Here is a 25,581-nt window from a genome sequence, read left to right on the forward strand (position 1 = left end):
CTCTGTCCCTGCAAGGGATTTGTAGTAAATCCCTGTGATATTTGCAATGCGAATTCAGTCGCTAATATCACACTACAATCTGCATTCAATATGCGGAATGTAGTAAATAGAGCCCAAAGAGGTTGGGGGAAATAGCAGCAATGGGAAGCGTAGCTAGCCAATAAGGCGGGAGTGTTGTGTGATGGGCTCACCGCTTTTGCAGAGTCACTCGGCTAGCCACCATAAATATGAAGATGCGGTCATTAAATTCTATACCCTTTTGGGTGGGATATAACGAATAAAATGATTTTTGGTGGAGTTGTCATGGTCATCCTGAATAAAAGATGCCATCACAACATTTATATTTTACAGACAAGCCCCCTTTTCCCAAAATTAGCAGAACTGCAGAGGCTCATGTGCAAAACTGGAGAGACTGTCCCATGTTCGTGCTGGTAATGGTCACTTCCTCAGGGCTGACATCTTGGATGATTTTGTATAGACTGTTATGTGCAGTATGTGTCAGTACAGCTGATTGGATGACTGCCATGTCCAATCTTGTTAAACATCATAGGAGCCAACAAAACATGAGACTGCAGGTTTAGGGATAAAGTTAATCTTCTATCACTCATTTTTATCATCAATGCTGTCTTAATATATATGAATGATATACCCTAAACCTAACCCTCCTGGGGGGATGTCTATCCCTGACCTACCCCCGGCGGTGCCTAACGCTAACCCCCCCCCTCCCTAGGGTTGACTACTCAGAACTTAACCCTAACCCTGCTACACTCCCTAACATTCCCCCCTCCCCCCTGGCTAATGCTAGGACGCTCTGGACTTAACTCATTCAGGCTGTTGTCTTTCGGTGTTCCGGCGTCAGGATTACGATAGGCGTCGGTATTTCGACGCCTATCTTAAGTCCCCTCTCGGGCTTCTCCTGTCTGGATATAGGGCCTGATTCAGACCCACTCGCAAGCGGCTGTCCGCTCGCAAGTGGGTCGATGGTGTGCACTGAGCATGCGCACGACGGAGGGAGCTCCGTCGTGCACATGCGCCAGACGCGACGAGCGAAGGAAAGTCCTTCGCTCGTTGTGTCTGATCAAAGGGGGCGTGCTGTCGATGTTGATTGACAGCACGCCCCCTTTGGTAGGCGTGCCTCCCTGACGGGGGCGTTCCCACGGGAACGCCTCCCGTCAGAAGCCGGCCCACTGACATCACTAGTGATGTCAGTGGGAGTGATTTTGGCTCTGATAGAGCCAAAATCATTCCGGAGCTTGCGGTTGAAAACCTCAACCGCAGCCTCCGGCTCGCAGTTTCGATGGTCGCGATGGTCAAGACCATGGCGGCCATCAAACTGCACGCTCGTATAGCCTGTGGGTGGTGACCCACAGCTATACGAGCGTCCAGGAGGACGCTCCATTTTCATGGAGGGCGGCCCTCATTCAGAGCGTGCGCTCTGCTCAGAGCGTACGGCTCTGAATGAGGGCCATAGTCCGCTGGTCTATAAACTGCATCCCATATATCAATGGATGCGGGCAATTGTAGATCCCATCACTGTACCTGTTACAGAAATCTTAAAAAATTGTTCTATATAGAAAATTGAAATGATGAATAGAGTCTCCATCTGGGCAGATTCAAATAAGTGCGGAAGTCACAAGCATGAACGTTAACCTCACAGAAAGCCATGGAGGTGCAAGCAGAATTAGCATACAATAATGGACTGCTAATTGTGCAGCCCAAGCTGACGACAGCACCTCGCACTTTATTGAATCTTCCTCTCTGTGTCAGCCTAGACTGAGTAAATCCTGTATTACTGTATTTGGACAGTAGCGTTGTCTCCATGGAAATAATATTGGTATGTGTATGCAGGATTTATTGTTATTACCAGTTATTTATATAGCGCACTCATGTTCCGCAGCGCTTTACAGAGAATATCTTACCATTCACATCCGTTTTACTTTGAGTACAATTATATATTTTACTGTATTTACAATGTCTTGATTATTTGCAGATGTTCCTCTGCAGTTTTCCATGCCCGTCCAGTGCACTGATGAAGAAAATGAGGAAGCACTCCTGCAAAAACCAAATGATAATATAAGATCACGGTTTGCACCAATTACCCCACGTGGCTTGGGGCCAGACGATGAACTGAGCACTTCCGTGGAATCCCTCTCAACCTTCAGTGTTAAGTTCCCACCAAGCAGCAACGAATCTGAATTTTTAAAGAGCTCCACAGAAAACCTACCAGTTCTTATTCCTGCTACAGGGGAGAACATGAATTGTGACCAAACTAACTCTGAAGCCCCCCTTCACCTGAAGAATTTCAATGCAGCCAGGAGCAGTCCACCCTACTCTCCACGCTCACCAAAAACACCATGCCACTTGGATAACCATAAGCTTGTTGGGCTAGAAACAAACTATAGAGACACGACTGTGCCGACAGCTGAGGATAGCAGCCTTTTATTGCTGGCTAAAAGCCCGGCTGGGACATGTACAAACACTTTCTGCATTCCAGATATTTGTGATGCGAATGAATATACAAGAGTGGCCGAAAGGACAGTCCGGGGACCACACCGGGTAATCAATCTTAAATATAATTCAGTGGGTCATATATATATTTGCATGCAAGTCCATGTATAAGGTGCCACTAATGCCTTATAATGTGTGCATCCATAACATGCGGGTCTTTGTTTTTTTAATCTAGTATTCTGGTGTGTAAGTTGAAGAGGGCAGGTTTGAAATTATTGTGACTTTGAACACATTTATTTATAACTATGACCAAACCACCGCCAATTAGATTGCAAGCTTTACAATTTAACTATACTGTGAGGACGTACAGGATGCACCATGGACAAACCAAAGTTTGTTGCTATTGATATACACTATATATCAAATATCAATCTACTTTATTCAAAAACATAGGTATGGTCGTCATTCTAAAATTGTTTAGTATTCTAATATATGAAATGCACGACACACTGTCAATTTGCTTCAAATTAAATATACAGTATAATATAATTGTTGATCAGTAAACAAACTGTTCCTTAATATGCATATAGAAAGTCCAATTAATATCAGATTAGTAAACATTAGGTGGAGCTCAGGACATACTGTATCATGCCCGATATGTTCCTTATTCATTACGCATGTACTGAATCAGGCTTTCTTATATTTTCCATAATGATATCTATGTATTATTGATGACTAACTTGTGAGATAATTATGGTATGGTCTTTGGCAGGGGTGCACATCGCTCTTCTGGTGTATGATGTAGCTACTGAAATGAAGCCCACTCATCCTTTAAATCCTCACACACCTGTATTAGTCTAGAAGAAATATATGGTCACATTCATCACTATTGGATTTAGAAACAAAATGCTGATATAGACTTCTGTAGCAAAAATCTTTTACTGGATTCTATATATTATGCTGCCCTTCCAATCCCAGCCATTGTTGTAGGCTGTTTTAGCCTTTGTGGTGTAACAGTACATTAGGATTACTTGCATCTCTAAATGGAGAAGTGCAATTGGTGGACAAATGCTCACTGGACAAAAGCCTAAACAGTCCTTGTTACAATGTCATCCTTTAAAGGGACATTAACAAGCAGACATATTTGTTTAATCTTTTCACGTGTTTGCAGCTAAGTAAATATGAAAATGTGCACAGCAGGCACAAATGAGTTGTCCCCCAAGGTCACGCCTGTTCTTAATGTATGTGAAACTAAAGATCATTGGACCAAATGAGACCGTACATATTTTTTCTGTATTTACATACATTTAACCACTTGCCTGGCGTGGTTGCATTAGATGCGACCATTCAGAAACGGCTACTAAGCGGCTGCTGGAAAATAATCTTGCAGCAGTTGCCATCTTCAGAGGGACCTCCCATCTCCTCTGCATCCTTGTATTCTCCCCCAGTGTCCACTGACCGGGCAGCCTGGCAGGGCCCCCTACTGGCGGTTTCAGAGATTAGCAGCCCCTGGGGAAAGGTAAATCAAGCAGCACTCAGTCCCCCAGTATATATCCGGGAGATCAGCCGCCGGGTAAATGTAAAATCGCAATGTTCCTATATATAAGCAGTTGATTATGTTGTGCGCATGAGCAGGTCTCCGGGAACATGGCACCTTTGCCGCGTTTCTGGAGACTTCTCTATTGTTCATGTGCAAACACTGGTAAAACAGCTGCCGCTCCATTTTCCCACTAATTTGCGCTGATCTGCAGTACCGGCCGATGTAGGACTACAGAAAGGTAAGTATAATTATAGGTGTGTAGTGTGGCCCCCCCGGACCCAGCGCCGCACACCCTGCACCTATTATAGACATGCCAATGTCTCCATACAATGTATGGAGGCAATCTCCATTCACAGCCTGAAATTGTCTGAAAAAATGGTGGTTCAGACTGGTTTGAAAACCAAACTGAACAATCCAGAGTGATTTTCAGCTGTTGTTCAAGACAGATAAAATGGAGAAAGTTGCCCATGCCAACCAATCTGCTTCTAGCTATCATTTATCCAGCAGTCTATAAAATGACAGCTGGTTTGGTTGCTATGGGCAACTTCTCCACTTTGTCTCTTGATAAAATAAAATAAACTTAAACAAGGGACATTAGTGAAATGCTTGGGTGACGGTCTTGAGTCTATTTTTGAAGGATTCTAGAGTGGAGGCCTCTCGGACTGTGCGGGTAAGTGAGTTCCAAAAGATTGGAGCCACAAAACTGAAAGCTCGACCCCCAGACGAATTCCGTGAGATTCTAGGCACTGTTAATAGTCCTTCGTCAACGGATCGCAGTAATCGAGAGGGACGGTAAGGAATCAGAAGCTGCTTCAGGTACCCTGGGCCATGGTCATGTAGGGCTTTGTAAGTTAGTAAGCCGATCTTGAAAACAATTCGCCACCTGACAGGCAGCAAGTGAAGGGAGTAGAGAATGGGTGTTATGTGGCTGGAATGGGGCTGGTTGGCTAATAGCCTGGCAGCTGCCTTTTTTGTACCATCTGCAAGCGGTGCAATTCTTTTGCTGGGAGACCAAGGTAGAGGGCGTTGCAGTAGTCTAGGCGTGATGATATAAATGCATGTATGACTTTAGGCAGATCTTCTGAGGGAATTAAGTGCTTGATTCTGGCTATTTTCCTCAGATGAAAGAATGAGGATTTGATTGTGGCTGATACCTGATGTTTCTACTTCAGGGTCCATAGGGTATCCACAGGATACCTTGGGGTATAGGTGTGACGTCAGTCGCAGGGCACCAAAGAGTTAAGCTTTCAGCCTCCCAGGATGCACTAGGTCCCCCTCCTATACCCCGCCCCCGGGCCAAGGCACCTCAGTTTAGTTTGGTGCCCGGCCGGAGTCGGGTGCACCTGTTGGAGTGGGGGCTAGAAGAGCCCCTGAAGCTTATTCTTCATGCAGCTGTGGCTGCACAACTGGATGTACAGCATGGACAGTCAGTCCTGACGTCCATGCTGTCTTCCCTACACCCCGCCGGTACCAGAACGCCGGTACTGATCCGGGGATGCTGGTGGGCGTCTGGGGTCACAGCTAGCGGTGACCCCAGATGCTCCGGACCATGGCCGGATTCAAGGGGGACAGAGGTAAGCAGCGGGGTCCCGCGGTGGGTCCCCGCTGATCACATGGTCCTAAGTCCCCAGGCAGGGGGCTCCCTGGGGACTGGCTGCAGCGTGGAGCCAGGCGACCAACCTGCGCTTCCACTACCCCCTGGGACAGCGGACCGCAGCAGAGCGGTAGCGCTGCGGCGTCCCAGGGGTTAAATGCATGCCAGGGGAGCGCGCCTTCCCTGTCTCACAGCCGGCGCCTCCCCCGCTGCACACAGCCCTCTCTGCATGCTGCCGACTGGTCCTGTGGCAGCGCTCCTCCCCCAGGCCAGCCTCCTCTCTGCTCCTCGGCGGCCATCTTCTCCAGAACGCATGGTGAACGCTGCTGGAAGCGCTGGACGGAAGCATCGTGGTCTGGGTCCCCCCGCATACCTCTCCTCCGCTGTGGTCAGGTCTGTGTATGCAGCGCTGTGTCCTACCAGGCCCTGTGTCTGTGTAGTTGAGTGATCAGCGCTGTTAGTGCAGGAATTGTTATTTCTCTGCATTGTATGTGACTGTGCTAGCGCTGCTGCCTGTAATCTTTTCTTCATCTAAACTGTCAGCTTTATTACTGTCCCTGTTCTTTCTGCTAAAGCCCTTGCGGTGCGGTGCTGCAGGGTGGTCTCTCGCCTATTTAATACTTAATTGCTGAGAGAGGTCACATACGTGGTGCCATCATGTCTGAAAGTGATTTTCCCCTCCGGCTACAGTGTACCACGTGCAAAGTACCGTTAGCGGAGGGGGAGGGTAGCGCGGAGGGCCTTTGCCGGCAGTGTTTGTCCATGGCGCGGCCTATTACGGTTACAGCACCGGTACAGGAGCCGCCCTGGGCTTGTTTCGCTCAGGCGTTAACAGCTTTAGTGGGCCAGTTAGCTCCGCAGCCCGCGTTTACTCCGATGGGTTTGTCCCAGCAGTCTGTGGTGTCGTCACCCATGCAGGGGTTCCCACGACAATTGGTGGTACCCCACAGTCTCCCTATTTCCCCGCTCCCGGGTTCTCAGGAGCCAGCGTGGGTTAACTCCCTGACGAGTTCTGTACAGCACTTGTCGGATGTGTTGCAAGGGGAGTCTGTGATGCGGTCTCATAAAAGGCCGGTGGCGTCTCTGTCCGCTCCTTATGAGGATGACGAAGGGACGTCTGATGATGGGGAGATTCTAGATCCTTACGATCAGGAACCTCTCCATACTAAGGACGCTGATGCTAAGTCCAAAGTATATATTCCTGGACTTATTCGGGCGGTCCGCACAGCCTTGGTGATTGAGGACGAAGTTCCCCCAGCGGCTAAATCTAAGTATGCCTTTTTCAAAGATGTGAAGGGCGATGCCACAGTCTTTCCTCTTTCGGGTCAGTTGGTGGACCATTTAGAGGAGGCGTGGAAACAACCTGGCAAAAGATACCAGCCGCAGAGACGCCTGGCGGTGGCTTATCCGTTCGCGGATAATTATTTTGCGAAGTGGGAATCCCCTCCACAGGTGGATTCTCACGTGACCCGTCTTGTCCGTAGTGCCACATTGCCGATGCCATCCATGTCCTCCCTTAAGGATGCTACGGACCGCAAGGTAGAAATCTGCCTGAAGTCCGCTTATTCCCTTGCAGGGGGGGCAGCACGGCCGGCTATGGCCATTTGCTGGGTTGCCAGAGCGATGGAGCGCTGGGCGGATTCATTAGAGGCTTCTTTTGAATCCGACTGTCCGGCCGATCAGGCGGAGTTGATTGGCAATCTCCGTGATTCGGCCACCTACATCAACGAGGCGGCTCTAGACATTAGTACTCTGGTGTCTAGAATTTCTTCAGCAGCGGTAGCTGCTCGTCGCACCTTGTGGCTGCGATCCTGGAAGGCGGACGCAGATTCCAAGAAAGGTCTGGAAGCGTTACCGTTTACCGGAGAAGTTCTCTTCGGTCCGGATCTGGATAAGATTGTGGCCACGCTGGCGGCAGCCAAATCTGCCTGTCTCCCGTCGGCCGCTGCTCCTTCTGGTTCGGGACCATCGTCCTTTCGGTCATCTAGGGCCCAGGGCAGGCCCAAACCACAGTCGTTTCCTCGACAGGCTGGCCCTAAGAAATCGGTCAAGCCCCGGAAGCAGGCATGGAGTACCAGACGTCCGGCCCCCAAGCCAGATGACAAGCCTGCGGCCTGACGGTCCGGGCCTCCCTTTGGGGGATCCCAGGGTGGGAGGCCGCCTGCTACAGTTCGCCCAGTGTTGGTCGACCACTACGACAGACACTTGGGTTCTGGAGGTGGTTTCTCACGGATACGCCCTCTCCTTCCGGCACAGACCCCCGGCTCGCTTCTTCACCACGGGTCTCCCATCAGACCGGAACAAGGCTACGGAGCTGCGGAAGGTATTGCACACTATGCTCCAGGCTGGAGTTATAGTGGCGGTTCCATTCTCCCAGAGGGGCCAGGGTTTCTATTCAAATCTATTTTTGGTACAGAAACCCAATGGGTCATATCGTCCGATTCTCAACCTCAAAGCACTCAACAAGTCTTTGCGGGTCCCGAAGTTTCGGATGGAGACCCTACGGTCCATCATTCTGGCGCTGGAACCTGGGGACTACTTGGTGTCATTGGACATACAGGACGCTTACCTGCATGTCCCTATTCTTTGGCGCCATCAACAGTTCCTCAGGTTCGCAATCAGCAGCGACCACTTCCAGTTTCGGACGTTACCTTTTGGCCTGGCAACAGCACCACGTGTTTTCACCAAGGTGATGGCGGTCATGGCGGCTTCTCTGCGGCTGCAGGGAGTCCGCATGTTGCCGTATTTGGACGACCTGTTATTGGTGGCAGGATCTCCAGAGCTCCTGTTACGCCACTTGGACCTGACCATTGCACTGCTGCAACGGCACGGCTGGCTAATCAACTGGCAGAAGTCCACTCTAATCCCGTCTCGGAGGATTCTGCATCTTGGAGCCTTATTGGACTCGGGACAGCAAAGGATCTTCGTGACGGAGGACAAGATCTCTGCTTTACAGTCAAGGGTGCGCAGTTGTCTGCACAGCCGCCGGGTGTCCTTACACTCGGCGATGAGGTTACTGGGCTCCATGGTGTCGGTGTTCGACATGGTGGAATACGCCCAGTTTCACTCCAGACCTCTGCAGCACCTGATCCTGTCCAAGTGGAACGGGCTGACTCAGTCTCTGAAGTCCCAGACGATTGTGCTCACCCAGGAGGTTCGCCTGTCCCTTACGTGGTGGTTACAGACGACCCACCTCAACAAGGGACGTCCGTTCTGGGTTCCAAATTGGGTCCTGTTGACAACGGACGCCAGTCTTCGGGGCTGGGGAGCAGTTTCGGGTCCACACTTGTTCCAGGGCAGGTGGACGCCGACAGAAGCGGAGCTTCCAATAAATATCTTGGAACTCCGTGCGGTCTTCAATGCTCTCCAGCAGGCACAGCGGTTTCTCCAGGGTCGCCCGGTGCAGGTCCAGTCGGACAACGCTACCACCGTGGCCTACATAAACAGGCAAGGAGGAACTCGCAGTCGGGCGGCTCTCGTAGAGGTCTCTCGGATCCTGGTTTGGGCGGAGCGCAATCTTCCGGCCATATCAGCGGTCTTCATCCCGGGAGTGCCCAATTGGGAGGCGGACTTTCTAAGTCGCCAGGACGTTCATCCGGGGGAATGGTCCCTGCACCCGGACGTTTTTCAACTACTGGTGGACAGGTGGGGTCTTCCAGAAATCGACCTCATGGCGTCCCGGCACAACAACAAGTTGCCGGTGTACGGGTCTCGCACAAGAGACGAAGGGGCGTCTCTGGTGGATGCTCTGTCCGTCCGGTGGACGTTCCGGTTCGCATACCTGTTCCCTCCGGTCTCCCTTCTTCCACGGGTAATCCGGAAATTCAAACAGGAAGGAGGGACGCTCCTGTTGATAGCTCCCGCGTGGCCCAGACGGCACTGGTTCTCAGACCTTCAGGGTCTGTCCGTGGACATTCCTCTGCGGTTGCCGCTACGACCGGACCTTCTGTCTCAGGGTCCTTGCCTTCACCCGGACCTGACTCGGCTGTCTTTGACGGCGTGGCTGTTGAGACGGCCATGCTGAGGTCCCGGGGGTTTTCCAGCTCTGTGGTGCGTACCATGTTGCGAGCTCGGAAACCGTCTTCCGCGAGGATATACCATCGCGTGTGGCATACGTTCTTCCAGTGGTGTCGACCGAGAGGTTATGCACCGCGGGAGTTTCGTCTGTCTCGGATTCTCGCCTTCCTGCAAGCGGGACTAGATCATGGGCTTCGCCTTGCTTCTTTGAAGGTACAGGTTTCGGCCCTATCTGTCTGGTTTCACCGTAGGATTGCTACAATCCCGGATGTGCGCACCTTTATGCAGGGTGTTCTCCGCATTCAGCCGCCCTTTGTTCCACCTGTGGCGCCTTGGGATTTGGCTGTGGTCCTGAGGGCTCTCCAAGGACCGCCGTTTGAACCACTGGGCTCAGTGGATCTTAAATGGCTAACAGCTAAGACTGTTTTCCTTCTGGCCATTGCTTCGGCCAGACGTGTTTCTGAGTTAGGGGCTCTTTCTTGTAGACCCCCTTTCTTGGTTTTTTATGGGAACAGGGCAGTGCTCCGCACTCGGCCCGAGTTTCTTCCCAAAGTTGTTTCCCAGTTTCATATTAACGAGGAAATAGTTGTTCCGGCCTTTAACTCACCGGGTCTTTCCGTGGGTGAGGCCTCTTTGGATGTTGTGCGGGCCTTAAGGACTTATGTTGACCGCACTTCTTCGTTTAGGAAGTCGGACGCTTTGTTTGTCCTCTTTGGCTTCCGTAAAAAGGGTTGGCCTGCTTCAAAGCAAACTTTGGCAGCCTGGATCCGTATGGCTATTTCTGAAGCTTATCTTCATGAAGGCCTACCGGTCCCTCCTTCTCTGAAGGCTCATTCCACTAGGTCTGTGGGTCCTTCGTGGGCAGCTCGACGTGGTGCCTCGGCAGTTCAGATCTGCAAGGCTGCTACGTGGTCTTCTGTCCATACCTTCGTGAGGTATTACAGGTTTGACACCTTCGCCTCTCAGGATGCTTCCTTCGGGCGGCGGATTCTCCTTTCTGCACAGGAGCGTCCCCACCCTTAAAGGATACTGCTTTGGGACATCCCCAAGGTATCCTGTGGATACCCTATGGACCCTGAAGTAGAAAATATGAGATATGGTAAGAACTTACCCTTGTTATCTCTATTTCTACGAAGTCCATAGGGTTCCACAGGACTCCCGCCCTGTCGCACCTGTGCTGCAGATGGGCTTTGCTCTGGTCACCGGTTTTCCGTCTCCCTCTGGTGAGAATGTGATTCTTGTATGTGTCCAGATCTTTGTTCTCTCTCTTCCTTCTCCTCCTCCGGCCTATGGCTTGGTAACTAACTGAGGTGCCTTGGCCCGGGGGCGGGGTATAGGAGGGGGACCTAGTGCATCCTGGGAGGCTGAAAGCTTAACTCTTTGGTGCCCTGCGACTGACGTCACACCTATACCCCAAGGTATCCTGTGGAACCCTATGGACTTCGTAGAAATAGAGATAACAAGGGTAAGTTCTTACCATATCTCATATTTTAAGTAAGCCACTATCCAGGACAACACCAAGATTCCGTACATGTTTAGTGTTTTGTAATTCTGAAAACCCAAGCGCAAATCCTGTTGGTTGGCTATGCTGTAGCCCTGTCCTGTGACCTATCATAGGGACCTCTTGTTTTATCAGGGTTCAGTCGCAGCCAACTGGCACTCATCCACTCCTGAAGCTCAGCTAGGCAGCCATTTAGGGTTGTTATTGGGTCCTTTGTACCTGGAGCAAAGGACAGGTACAGTTGTGTATCATCTGCATAGCAGTGGTAGACCAGGCCATGACGTCTGATTATTTCACCCAATGGTAGCATGTATACTGCAAAAAGCTCCATTTTTTTGGGGGGGGGGGTGACAAAAACTGAAACTGTCCTTGTAAATTAATAAACAACATATTGCATTTGTAATGAAACATACAATAAGTGACCAATACTCCTCAATATGGTTATACTGTATGAAGCTTTGTATTAGTTTATAGAATTAATTAGCCAAATTCTATCTCCATTTAACACCTGCTGCTGGAATATGAACTTTTATACAAAATCTGTGTGATCTTGAAACTAATGTGGCATTTTCGTTAACTTATTTGCTTCTGTTTCAATCATATTTTCAATGTGTTGTTTTGTTTAGAATTGTGGGGCTTTTGTTCTGCTTAATGCTGTCTGTCCACTAGGTGTCAGCATGCATTGTGTATTTTTCCTATACCGATACACAAGAAACAGCTGCTATGCAATTACAAGTTGATAGGAAAGTAGGCAGCTTTAAAAAAGAAAAAAAAATGCGAGTGAATTGGTGTTGAGCTGTCAAAAGGCACAGGGCAGAAGGTTAGATAATTGACTTTCGCACCAGGGTGAAGGGGGGATCTTGGGATGACTTTGGTTTGTGAGCTTCAGAATCGTTTGTGAAAAAATCTTTTTTTTTTCTTTTTTTTTTTTTTTTTTTTCTTCTTCCATAACTTCATATTACATTTCCTGCATCTGAGCCCATGGTTGATGAGCAAAATAAATAATATTTTTCTATAGGCTGATCATTAAATTTAGAACTCGCAGTACTCAATGACTTAAAGAATAATAATGTGTTTTAAATATGGTGAACTATTTTTAATATGAACTGTTGATGAAATACAATTCTCAATATGCTGAAACATATTTTTGCAGCAGTGAATATTTTATCTGTCCATCGATGTCTCTACTCTTCTTTAATTTGTACCCCCAGATGTAACTATAGACAAAGTAGTAAGTATATTAAGATTTGACACGGTCAACAACAGTATTTTTTAACCGTTATCTATATAGTGCACACATATTATGCAGTGCTTTCAAAGAGAATATTTTAGTCATTCACATCAGCCCCTGCTCCAGTGGAGCTTAAATCTATATCCCCTATCACATATGGGGGAGATGTATTTATTCTTTGGTTCTATCAATCAGCTCTTAACTGTCATTTTACAGACTGACTGATTGTATCTGGTTTATACACTTGTGTCACCCTTCGTTTTGAACAATTTGTTTTATTTGCAACAAATGCAGTTGATATTAGGCATAAATACAACTGTTAAAACCTCTGTAATACAGCAGAAACAACTTCCCATCACATGTGCATAAACAAGTCACAAGCAGTTTGCTAGTTTTGTAAACCGTAAGCTGATCTAAAAGGCAGAATCATACATATCTGCCCGGGCACACGTGTACACCCACTTTTCTGAGCATGTGCACTGTCCTAGACCATCAAGAGTCCTGTTCTGTATTATCTAATTGGGGCTTAATTAATAACCTGTTGCAATGATGTAACCCATAGGGTTGGGTTTGTTTTGTTGACATACTGTACATCATTTAGACATGTTCGTAATGTCAACATGCTTAGCATGTTGACACTGATGAAATGTTGACAATACTGTGTGTCCAGTCGGTCATTTTCCTGTTAGCAGCTCCAGTGAAGCAGCAGCGCCTTTTGTGTGCGGCAGTCAGCTTATCCAGCGGCGGTGAGCCTGCTACTGCGATCTCTAATTCTAACCCTACCCTCCCGCCACCTGACACTCCCCTTCCCACAACATACTGCAGAATGTTGGCATTTCAACACTGTTGACATAATTGTCAACATTCTAGTGTTGACATTATGATTGTCAATATATATCTTGTTGCCATGGTGATGGCATACCGTGAACTCATGCCTACACAATCTGACCTGGTACTCTCTCTGTATCAGGCACAAAGTATATAAGCATATGAAGTGTTTTGCAGGGTACTCTGGTTAGAACCTGGTGACGCAGGTACAACCACTTATAGGGACAGATTTAGAAAACTGTGTGTTGTGTGGCAATACTCTATCTTTTTTTTAGAGTATGTATTATATTAAGCTACAGTCGCCGGGACACAGGCTTCGATAGAGCACGTCCTGCCGATGAGTAAGAAATACAATGACCGCAGCGCTTAGTCGTTTCTGCATATTTTAAGGTCAGAATTGAGATTGATAAATACAGTATATCCAATAGTCATTAGAATGTATTTTAAATACTCCTTTTGTATATACTCAGGGAAGGGGTGATGCCCACAGTGGACTGGAGATGATGCTGAGGGAGAGTTTAGTAAGAGGATACTATAATGTTACTACTCTATAATGACAATATAGGGATACTCGTGCCTATCTGATCATTGTCAGGAGTTAATGTCCTAGACAATCAAGTCCTGTTCTGTATCATCTAATTGGGGCTTAATTAATAACCTGTTGCAATGATGTAACCCATAGCAGCCAAATGTCTCTCCATTTTTGTCTAGTACACAGGTTCTCAAACTCTGTCCTCAGGACCCCAAACAGTGCATGTTTTCCAGGTCTCCTCACAGAATCACAAGTGAAATAATTAGATCCACCTGTGGATCTTTTAAAATGGGTCAGTGCGTAATGAATACACCTGTGCACCCGCTAGGTGAGCTGGTAAACGTGAACTGTGGGGGGTCCTGCGGACCGAGTTTGAGAACCACTGCACTAGTACAATGATGGTCACAGACTGCCCTCAGGGTCCTTACCTCTGGCCTGCTTTATTGTCAGATTTGTTGGTTATACTGTAGCTTGTAACAGTTGTTTGAATTGCCCTCTTATATTTTATTTTCAATAAAATATTTAACTCAAGAGTCACTTAACGTACTAAGGAGCTTAAAGATAAGGTGCATACTTTTTAAAAGATAGAGGTCCAAACCATGCGGCCCCTGAGGTGCATCTCAGGTCTAGTGTCATTGGGATAATATGAAGATAATGTGACTTGTTGCTGTACGTTACAGCATGTTTTATTTTTACTAATATATTAAATAAACTCCATTAGTGTTTTATATTTTACTGCTGTTTTTTATGTTATCCTGTGAACCTGTTAATAACTACTGTAAATGCAATGCACCAGGAATTATGGAAAGGAAACACTGTTGAGGGGGGGAGTAACTAAAACAAAAGTTTTTTGACAAGTGAAAACGCAATTGGGAGCAACACACATTGTTATCACAGCAGATAATGGAGGTCCATGCAATGCTTCAACATGTAGTCAATACATTAACATACTGCCAAGTAATTCCCTTCTCTAATCTCAGTATGCTTTAATCTGTTACTTAAAACATCCAATACAGACAGCTGTACCAACTTTCCTCCACTCCGGAGGTTGACATAATAACGTGGACATCTCACGATATGCTCAAGAGATCCCATATGGTCCATATGTTTATGCCCTAACCCATCGACGGAAAAAAGCTCTGTTACAAAACACCGTTATTTATAAAACGAAGCAATGCGGGTTATTTAGCTGTAAATGATGATCAGGAGACATAGCAACTCTGGTAGACTGTGATACTTATCATAGCAGTGAGGAAAATGATCATCAACTGTTACATGTTTATACGTACCTTTTGGGAAAAAGCATAAAATTGCATTAACATTGCAAAAACTTTTTTTTTTTTTTTTTCTCTTGTAACCATGAAGAAGAAACTTGCTAAAAACAGAGAGCTTTGAGGCTGGAATATAATGGCTAGGGTGGTGCTACCGAACATGTTTTTAAAAGGTTAGACCCCCTATTACCACATTCTAACACATCAATGGGGGGTGGGGTCCTTCTCTCAGCACAACAGGTTACAAATGAGAGAATTTTTGTCTAATATTCCCACAAATAGAATATCTAAAATGCTCTATATACCAATTATTAGAAGCAAGATGTGCTCATTTACCCATTAACAGTGTGCTATCTACCCCATACTTGCCGGGAAGGAGGGAGCTGAATGCCTGCATGCAGCGGGGGGGACGTGGCCGGGCAATGGGTCCGTATTGGGGGAAGGGCCAGGGTGGGGCCGCACGATCGCGTTATCGTGGCCCCGTCCCCTCCTCACAAAGGCATTGTGAAGCAGGGGGCGGAGCCACGATTGCACCATTCAGCACGAATCGCGTCATCGGGGCCCCCTCCACATCGGGGGTTTCTAGTAGGTAGTCGGGAGTGGGGGGCAGGCAGCAGCCAAGAGGCTTCCCTGCCTTTCCGGGGCTTCGGGAGGGGCACCCAATATTCGGGAGGCTCCCAATGAAATCGGGAGGGTAGGCAAGCCTGATTTATATCTCTATGGATGTTTTTTCTACCATTCTTACTATCTTTCTGTTTAATCTGGGGTTGCATTTCCTTTTGTAGCCACATCCAGGAAGGTTGGTTTCAGTCCCATGGATTTTAATCTTAATATTTGCAACTGTAGTCACAGGAACATCAAGCTGCTTGGAAATGGTCTTCTAGTCTTGATCATGTATAGCCTTTGCATGTATACAATTTTCTTTCTGACCTCCTAAAACAACTTTCTCCTTTGCTTTCTCTGGTCCATTTTCAGTGTGGTGCGCACAATGATACCAAACAGCAGAGTGACTACTTTTCTCCATTTAAATAGGCTGAATGATTTTGAAGATTGAAGAAGTGTGATGCTAATTCAAGAATATCCCTATAATCCAAATATGTATTATCTTTTCTAAGGGGTACCAATAAATCTGTCCAGGCCATTTTAAAATATCTTTGGAGAATAAGCAAGAATTTTTATAACGTTTCAGTTTCTTTGCTTTATTCTATGACATACCAAAGACATGCAGGTATACATAAGACAATAACTTTTAATTTCATAATTTTTACAAACATTGGGCCTGATTCAGAGCCGGTCGCTATTTGCGGTCGTTCGTTCAAAAAAAAGGAGTGGCTATTCAAATGAACCATTCGCTCTTTGCGGTCTGTTCACGCCTCTAGGTCTGAACGAGCGAACAAAACTTGCGGTCGTTTTTTGGGAAACTACGCCCCCTGGCCGCTCGCATCCTACGTAATGTCCGCTATTTATTAGATTAATCGAGTACATCGAGTAGGGTATGAGCTGCTCGCTATTCTTGTGGTTGGTTTTTGCTACCACAATTTTGCGAGCAGTTCTGGCTATAAAATAACCCAGTGACGTGCTCAATGACGCTGCTGTTTTAATTATGCACACCCATAAAATGCCCGTTTTGACCTTTAATCACGCCTGCGATCGGATCTCCACTCCCCGTTTTCAAGCACCTTCCCCTGTTACCACCCACATACGCCTCTTTCTGTCACTCAAATTATCAGGCATTCGCTATTTTGCGAGCACATGAATTTCGACCGCACTGACTGGTTCGCGCATGTGTATAACGATCCGTACACATGCGCAGTTGGGCAAACATCGCTCGGAGCGAACGAGCGGCCGCTTACGAGCGGCTCTGAATCAGGCCCATTGTTTCAATTAACTGTATAGGTACCAACAAATATGTCTAAGGGCCATATTCAATTAGAGGCGAAAAGTCCGTTATCGGCGGTTATTTATCGCCGACGACGTCAGTTTCGCCTGTTTCAAGTATCCCCATATTAAATTTTAAAGACTTTTCGCCGGTGCGATAAATGGGGATAAGGTTTCACTATTTTTTTCTTTTGTGGAAAAAAAAGTGCAGAATTAGGGTTTAGGGGTGCAGGCTTAAAAAAAATAGGGAGTGTCCCCTAAAAGTAATGTATCAAAAAAATAAAAAAAAAATTCCTCACGACACCCCCAAAACAATGTACTTTCATTTTGGGGGCAAAAAAAATTATTGGGGAGCAAAGTTTTAAACTAGCGACATTGATTGAGTGGGGGTTCCCAAGTATTCGGCAGGTGTCTTCTAAAATGCGTCTGGTAGTGGCAGGTACATTTTTGAAGAGTTTTTAAAAAATGGCTTTAGGGACTTAAAAATATGCTTACACCCTTTTTCATGTACCCCAAATTTGATAGCTTTTTATTTTTGTAAAAATAACTATGCCCAAGTGCTATTCTTCACAGGCGCATTTATGCACCTGCTGCGGCTATTTAAAAACCCTGACTATCTTCAGCAGGCCAAAACAGGGGTACCCAAAGTAATGCCCTCCATGTCAGAAAATATTTTGGGGGGGGACAGGATGATTTCCCCAAAAACTGACAGCACTTTTCAATACTTACCTTTCCTCCAGGTCCCATTTTCACAGATCCTATTTGAATACGGGGATAAGTGGGCACATGTCCGATACTTTATCCCTTCAGAAACCTCCGATGATGGCGAAAAGTCCGAGCTCTGACTTTTTGCCTCTAAGAGAATATGGCCCTAAGTCTGCAGTGACATCACTAGGGTTGGTGTCACTCAGTGCTGGAAATGGACCATGCGTGTGCCCGAAAAGGGGATGTAGGCTCACAACACCCCCAGTTTTCATCATTCTGGGGGCATGCCCAGTACTCCCAGAGATGCTGAGCTGCCCCGAGAAACTTCCTCGCACTGCCAGCTCTTCGGTGACTGGGAGCCTGGTGCTGTAATGTGTTATCTTGCAGCACCAGGCTTTCATCATTTTGGTGTCATTTGGAGCGGTCTGCACCCCCTTAGTGATGCTAACTGCACATCTGTATACTACATAATAAAACATACAGATTCAAAAATTTTGACCCAATATATAATCTCAATGAGTCGGTTCATCTCCTATATCAAATATGCTTCCACGGTCTATAAAAAAATAAATAACGGTGAGATATTATGCAATACTGATTTTAGAATCAATCGCTTGTAGTTTACTTTATATCAATAATAAATCTTAGCACAGTTTAATCTTGGTTTTCTTTAGGGCCAATATCGCTTTAGCATGATTAAAGCGCCAAAATTGTATACGGATTTTTACTGATTTTTACAAAAAATTTGTTTAAAAAAATAATCATCCATATATTTATTTTTATTTTTTTTATTATTTTGCCCATCCATTTTTATTCTTTCTTTTCCTGCCTACTGCCAGTGTTATTGAGATAATAATTCAGCACCTATATATTTGTGTACATGAAAAAAAAAAAGTAGAAACTATTTTATTTTTAAACACCATCATCAGATTCTTGACGTACCTTGTTTCTGATGAAATACCACTTTTTGCTATACTGATTCTGTATTTGTAAAATAAAAATGAACTGTTCATCATTGAAATTAAATGACTTTTTTTTTTAAGAACCTGATTCTACTATATAGAATAAAGCTTTACCCCTCTGGTTTAAAAATGTTGGCAGAATGGTTAGTGTTGAACATTCCACGCCTCACAAAATAAATGCTATTTTCTTCTCTTGCAGTCTGTTTGGAAACCATTGTCGCACCAAGAACACGACCTATCCGTTCCAACCAATGAGAATTGTGAACAGGTCTATTCGAATGTATGTGAATTTTGCCAAGCTGTTTTCCCACCATCGACTAGATCAGGAGAAGATTTTCTTAGACATCTTAACTCACACTTTTTAAAACAGTCTTAAATATTTTTTTACCCAGGAAATCATTGTAATCGGGCAATAATATGGTTTAATTTCTTGTAGGAAATGGAACAGAAACCTTTGTAAATAATTACATTATAAGACCTTATTTTAAGTGGTCTGTTGTTCATTTTATATAAACTGGTACCATGATGCCATCCTTGTATGAACTCCGTATAAATAACCCCTGAATTTACTGCATTATGCATAATTTTTTGTATTCCTATACAACTTGCATATACTGTAAGATGTAATAAATTCATTATGAATTGTTAACGTATAGCTTAAATATAAAATCAGCAGACAACGATCACTATGACGGCATTATTAACACTTTTTTTATTATTTGTATCTTTCAAGTTTATTTTATTGAAACAAAATATAGGTTTGGATGTATTAAGGTAGGTAACAAATGTTGTATAGTTCTTCAATTATACAGAAAATGCTTGTATGTCTATTATGAAGATGTAGGTTACAAATTTTGTAGCGGTACAATTTATTCTAGTAACTGAGAATCTATGGGTTAAATGTAATATTTTCCCTAAGCACATTTTTTATCCTTCGCAAATGCATACTGCTCTTTTTTTCCTGTTGGTAATAAAAAGAAAGCTGAAATAAAAATGTTCCTGAACAGAACGCCAAAACCGAACACAGCGTCAAACTAACAGCATTACTATTTTGTAGCACTAGTATCCACTTAATGTTCTGAGCCAAAATACTCAGATGCCTGTAAGTGTTTCTTTAGTATGAGAATATATGCTAGAACATTAATAATAAAATGTGGTAATTAAGAGATGATGAAGTGAAAATGATACCACAGCATATCAGCCAAGACAATGTGTTGTGTTTTTTTTACCCTAATAATTCTCTCTCTCTCTCTCTCTCTCTCTCTCTCTCTCTATGTATGTATATATAAATACATATATATATATATATATATATATATAATACGGTTGTATTAATAGGGTAAAAAATGTGTGTGTGTGTATATATATATATATATATATAAATATATAAAATGTAGTGCTATATTATGTACAGATTGTATAAAGCCATATGTTTACCTTTTTAATACTTTTTGAGGTGCATGTCTCCAATAATGATGTATTTTATTTTAAACCATGCATTAAAATTGGGATTCTAGGACTCCTAGATTAAATGATTATTTTATTTACTCTAAATGGCTTCTTTCTACCTGTTCTAATCAATTATTATAAATCCATTCTCAATGAATTCATCTGATTTCTAATATTTTAGATTTGTAAAATTTTGTGTTTTGCGGTATTGTACATGCTGATAAGCAAGCCTGTTTTAAATTAAAAAAAAAACCTGTGTGTGTAACAATAGAAGTGTCCCTACAGGCATTAGTATTAGTTGGGATAATGAGATTAAGACCATGTGTACAGTTTTTTAATTTATTTTTTACACTGTTTCTGCTGTTAGGAAGGTACTACGGCAAACTGTTCACATTGTGTGAGTGATGGCTTGTTGTGTTTTTGTACAACCATGGCCAAAAGTTTTGAGATTGACACAAGTACTGGTTTTCACAAAGTTTGCTGCTTCAGTGTTTTTAGACCTTTTTGTCAGATGTTACTATGGTATACTGAAGTAAAATTACAAGCATATCATAAGTGTCAAAGGCTATTATTGACAGTAACATAAAATATATGCAAAGAGTCAATATTTGCAGTGTTGACCCTTCCTTCTTTTTCAAGACCTCTGCAATTCGCCCTGGCATGCTGTCAATCAACTTCTGGGCCACAAACTGACTGATGGCCGCCCATTCTTGCCTAATCAATGCTTGGAGTTTGTCAGAATTTGTGAGTTTTTGTTTGTCCACCCGCCTCTTGAGGATTGACCACAAGTTCTCAATGGGATTAAAGTTTGGGGAGTTTCCTGGTAATGGACCCAAAACTTGGATATTTTGTTCCCCGAGCCACTAAGTTATAAATTTTACCTTATGGCAAGGTGCTCCATCATGCTGGAAAAGGCATTGTTTGTCACCAAACTGTTCTTGGATGGTTGGGAGAACTTGCACTTGGAGGATGTTTGGTACCATTCTTTATTCATGGCTGTGTTCTTAGGCAAAATTGTGAGTGATCCCACTCCCTGGCTGAGAAGCAACTCCACACATGAATGGTCTCAGGATGCTTTACTGTTGGCATGACACAGGACTGATGGTAGCGCTTACCTTTCCTTCTCCGGACAAGCGTTTTTCCAGATGCCCCAAACAATCTGAAAGGGGATTCATCAGAGAAAATAACTTTACCCCAGTCCTCAGCAGTCCAATCCCTGTACCTTTTGCAGAATATCAGTCTGTCCCTGATGTTTATCCTGGAGAGTGGCTTCTTTGCTGCTGCCCTTCTTGACACCAGGCCATCCTCCAAAAGTCTTCGTCCTGTATCATGCCAACAGTAAACAATCCTGAGACCATTCATGTGTGGGGTTGCTTCTCAGCCAAGGGAGTGGGATCACTCACAATTTTGCCTAAGAACACAGGAGGATGTACCATAAAGAATGGTACCAAAACATTCTCCAAATGCAAATGCTCCCAACCATCCAAGAACAGTTTGGTGATGAACAATGCCTTTTCCAGCATGATGGAGCACCTTGCCATAAGGCAAAATTGAGAACTTAGTGGCTCGGGGAACAAAACATCAAAATTTTGGGTCCATTACCAGGAAACTCCCCAGACTTTAATCCCATTGAGAACTTGTGGTCAATCCTCAAGAGGCGGGTGTACAAACTAATACCCACAAATTCTGACAAACTCAAAGCATTGATTAGACAAGAATGGGCGGCCATCAGTCAGTTTGTGGCCCAGAATATGATTGATAGCATGCCAGGGCGAATTGCAGAGGTCTTGAAAAAGAAGGGTCAACACTGCAAATATTTACTCTTTGCATAAACTTAATGTAGTTGTCAATAAAAGCCTTTGACACTTATGAAATGCTTGTAATTTTACCTCAGTATACCATAGTAACATCTGACAAAAAGGTCTAAAAACACTGAAGCAGCAAACTTTGTGAAAACCAATACTTGCGTCATTCTCAAAACTTTTGGCCCTGGCTATATATATATATGTGTCATGGTTGCCAGATCGTCCCTTTGATATGCAACACATGAATTACACAGGTTCTGTGGATGGCTGACTTCTAGGATTATACCCCTAGAAGTTAGCAATCCATAGAACCTGTGTAATACATGTATTTCTTATTAAAGGGACGATCTGGCAACCCTGGTGTGTGTATATTATATGTATATAATTTTATATTTATAGAAAATGTACAATCCCTATTAAGCAGTTACATTATTACATAGCTGTGCCAGAAAATGCTTTGGTCTCCCACCCAATTGTATATAGGGACAGTGCGTGCCACAGGCGAGCAGGCCAAAAACGGCATAGTCTCGTAGGAAAAGGCTGTGGCCACACTATGGTACCCCCAATTCACATTAAGCCACAAAGTAGTGCCCCTTATTTACATTACACTACAGATCTGTAGTAGTGCCCCTTATACACATTATGCTAAATTGTAGTAGTGCCCCTTACATATTATGCCCACAGTACAAATTCCCTAATTACACACAGTACAACTTCATCCCCCTCCCCCTTACAAATTATGCCACATAGTATAAGGTCTCTCAGCACTTACCTGCATCACTGTGGGAGCCGGGGGAAGCTGCAGTCTCCGTCTCCGTTGGTGCCTCCTCTCTGCACTGACTGGGCTGCTGCCGAACTCTGAAGGAACGGCTCCTTTGCTCAGGGCACTCTGGGACTGGACTGGGAGAGACGTCCTTGAAGCTGCTACAGCAGGACCAGAGAGGGGGCAGGCAGCTGCTGCCGTAGTTCTGCCCGCTGTTATATGTAATAGTAGCGGTGCGCCCGGCAAAGAAGGAGCCGGGCAGACAGTTACTATTCTACATTGCAGCAGGCGGCTGCTGTAGATGAATCAGGGGGAAATCGATGGTGGAGGCAGCCGGTTCCGCCCACAGAGCATGTGCACTCTGTGTGGGCGCACCAGCCGCACCACCCTAGTTACGGCCCTGTATTATTAAGCTATCAAAGATAAACTAAAATTTCTTGAAATCAAATATAATTTTTGAGATGTTTAGACAATTTAAAACATCTGAAATAGTTTATACACTATCCATATCTTTGCATGTAGTGTCAGAATGTTTGTATTGTTGAATAGGCGGATGTGAAATTCGACAAAGGAGAAGTGAGCGTAAACTAAAGTGTCCCACTGGAGACTAACTCCATAATGGTTCCAGTCTGCATTGCTGCTCTGCTGACCTCTAGAGGCCAGAGTGTTTGGCCTGTTGTGGATGTACCTATAGCAGCAGCTCTACAGGGATATGAAACTTAACAACCTTGTGCTAAATTCCAAAACCTTAGCTCACATTTGTTCTCCTACAGCAGCATCCTTCTTTCTTAAACCTAGAGACTTTGTTTATTGTGAGATATTCTAGTGAGAAGTGATGCTTTCTAGTCCACAATCTTATTGCCCCTACTTAAGAGAAATGCCACTCGTCCCCCTTTTCAGACATTAACCCCGGCTTAAATCCTGCTCGGAAGCCTGAACACTGGTTGAAGCCGGGGTTTCAGTTCTTAGCCCCTTTCACACCTGGGTGATGGTCCCGGGTTATTCCCAGGTCATCACCCTTCATACCGGTCTTCCAGATTTGGGTCTTCCATCTAAAAGTGGACGCTTGGAAATTATGTCATCTCCAAGTGCTACTGTGCCTATCATTCAAGTCTTTTTAGGCATTACCCGGGTCATGCCTTTTAGACATAAGCCGGGGCACTGACCTGTGTTGCAAATCTTGGGAATAACCCTGGTCAATTGCAGGGTCGCGGATCTGTGTCGGAGTCCCGGGTAGTTTCTGTTCATCCGTAACCAAGACCCGGGTCGATGCCCATGCACCGGAAAAAACCTTTTGTCCTTTGGCTTATGTGTGAAAGGGGTATAACTATACTATGTCTAACAAGGAACACGTGGAAATGTAGTTAAACACAAGTAATCTCAATTTTACATCCGCAGTGGAGCCTGTCTGGCAGATAGGAAGGGTACGAATAGTGATTCTGATGCAAACAGCATTATAGTTTATGTAATAACTAAATTTCTTCAATAAAAAGCAGAAGAGTATGTATGACGTATAACCTGTATGCATCGGTTGTAGAAGTAATGAGATTTATCTGAAAGAAAAATAAAACTATATACCACAATGGCAACAGCTCCACCAATAAACTTTGTAGAATGAAAATGAGGATTGTGTAGCATGTATGATTGCAGTATCTAGATTTGGGCCAAACAACTGAGATTTTTAAATGTTGAAATGTATATATCCAATAGATAGTTATTTCTTTTCCTTATTCTGTAGACTGCTGATCAGGATCTGTTATTATTTTATGGTCATTAATTTGTCAGGCTCTACCATACCATACCAGCCATAGCGTTCGTGGAGAAAACTGCATACATAAAAAAAATGTGGACCTGAAGATCGAGGGTAGGGAAGACCTGGCTCAATGGGCAAAGGATGGGTGCGAAGAAAAGAGGAGCGCTCACCACAGAAGATGGGACAGAGGTGAGGGTGTACCAGTGTAGTAGAGCATTCTAGGGTAGGGTAGACTTTAAACAATTTCTGAGAACTCATTGCTTTATTAAAGAGGTGGAAGAGATTGATCTAGCAAATTGGGGAATTCCTTTGGTGGGTATAGGCAGAGAAGTACAGTAGGTGGGAGTGACAGGCAGATATTGTAGATGATGTGAGAGGCAGATTTAGGAGGGCAAAGTGTCAAGATGTTTCAGTTGTGTGAAGTGATGGTATTGAAGGGGAGTATGAGTATATTGGCTCCTGGAGGATATGGAGACCCTGGTAAGGCATATACAGAGTGGAGCAGTAAGAGCGGAATATCACAGGTGTGTACATTGCTCAGTGCCACAATCACTTTTTCAAATACAGAAAATATTATGAAAGATCCATTTCTGTTTTTCATATAGGTGTAAGCACCCTTTGAGTCTCATGGGCATCATGGCTGAAGTAGTGGTTAGAATTACTGCCCACCCAGCACTTGAGCTTGAGTTTGATGCCCACCAAGGCTCTATCTGGGTGGAGTTTGTATGTCCTCATCGTGTTTTCATGAGTTTCCTCCAGCTGCTTTGACTTCCTCCCTCAATCCAAAAACGTACTGTAGGTTAGTTGGATTCTGCCAAGAAAAAATTACTTTATTATATATGTGTACATGTGGTAGTGAATCTAGATAAGCTGCACAGTGGTAGGGACTGACTTTAATGACTAAAGCTGGGTACATACTGAGACGATGTTGGCACGATATGACTTGTCCGGCTGAATCGGAACGACATAATGCCCGCATCACTCAGTGTGTAGGCCAATATGCACACTCCCGCGGAAGCATGCGCCATCGTCTTGCTGAATGTCCAACCGGACAATATCGCATATCGCGTTCGGCTCCGTTGCAGGTAATGAAGGATGGAACGAAGGATCGTTCTGTCATTCATAACCTCATTCTAATATGTACCCGAGGTATGATATGTCGGCTTAGTGTGTTACCCGGCTTAAGCATTGTCTGGAAAACGCTATGTAATGTGTGCTCTATGGGCCCAATTCAGTACTAAATGGAATTTCAAGCTGCACGCAAGCAGCTTTGCAATTCCGTCTTTGCATCATGGCTCCTGCAT

The 25,581-nt window shown here is 44.7% G+C and overlaps 1 protein-coding gene across 5 annotated transcripts in view; it reads left to right on the forward strand.

The window, feature by feature from the left end:
• TANK (TRAF family member associated NFKB activator) overlaps positions 1 to 19,964 on the forward strand; it is a 109,633-nt gene extending 89,669 nt beyond the window's left edge. For all 5 annotated transcript variants that reach the window (XM_088474817.1, XM_088474815.1, XM_088474814.1 and 2 more), the window contains 2 exons: positions 1,991 to 2,556; positions 18,707 to 19,964. In XM_088474817.1, the coding sequence (XP_088330943.1) occupies positions 1,991 to 2,556; positions 18,707 to 18,883 (743 nt within the window). In that variant the 3' untranslated portion in view covers positions 18,884 to 19,964. The remainder of the gene's footprint in view (positions 1 to 1,990; positions 2,557 to 18,706) is intronic.
• The last annotated feature ends 5,617 nt before the right edge of the window (positions 19,965 to 25,581 follow it).

Source organism: Taudactylus pleione, unplaced genomic scaffold (genome assembly GCF_031769625.1).
Source record: "Taudactylus pleione unplaced genomic scaffold, aTauple2 ptg000156l, whole genome shotgun sequence".
NCBI classification, from domain to species: Eukaryota; Metazoa; Chordata; class Amphibia; order Anura; family Myobatrachidae; genus Taudactylus; species Taudactylus pleione.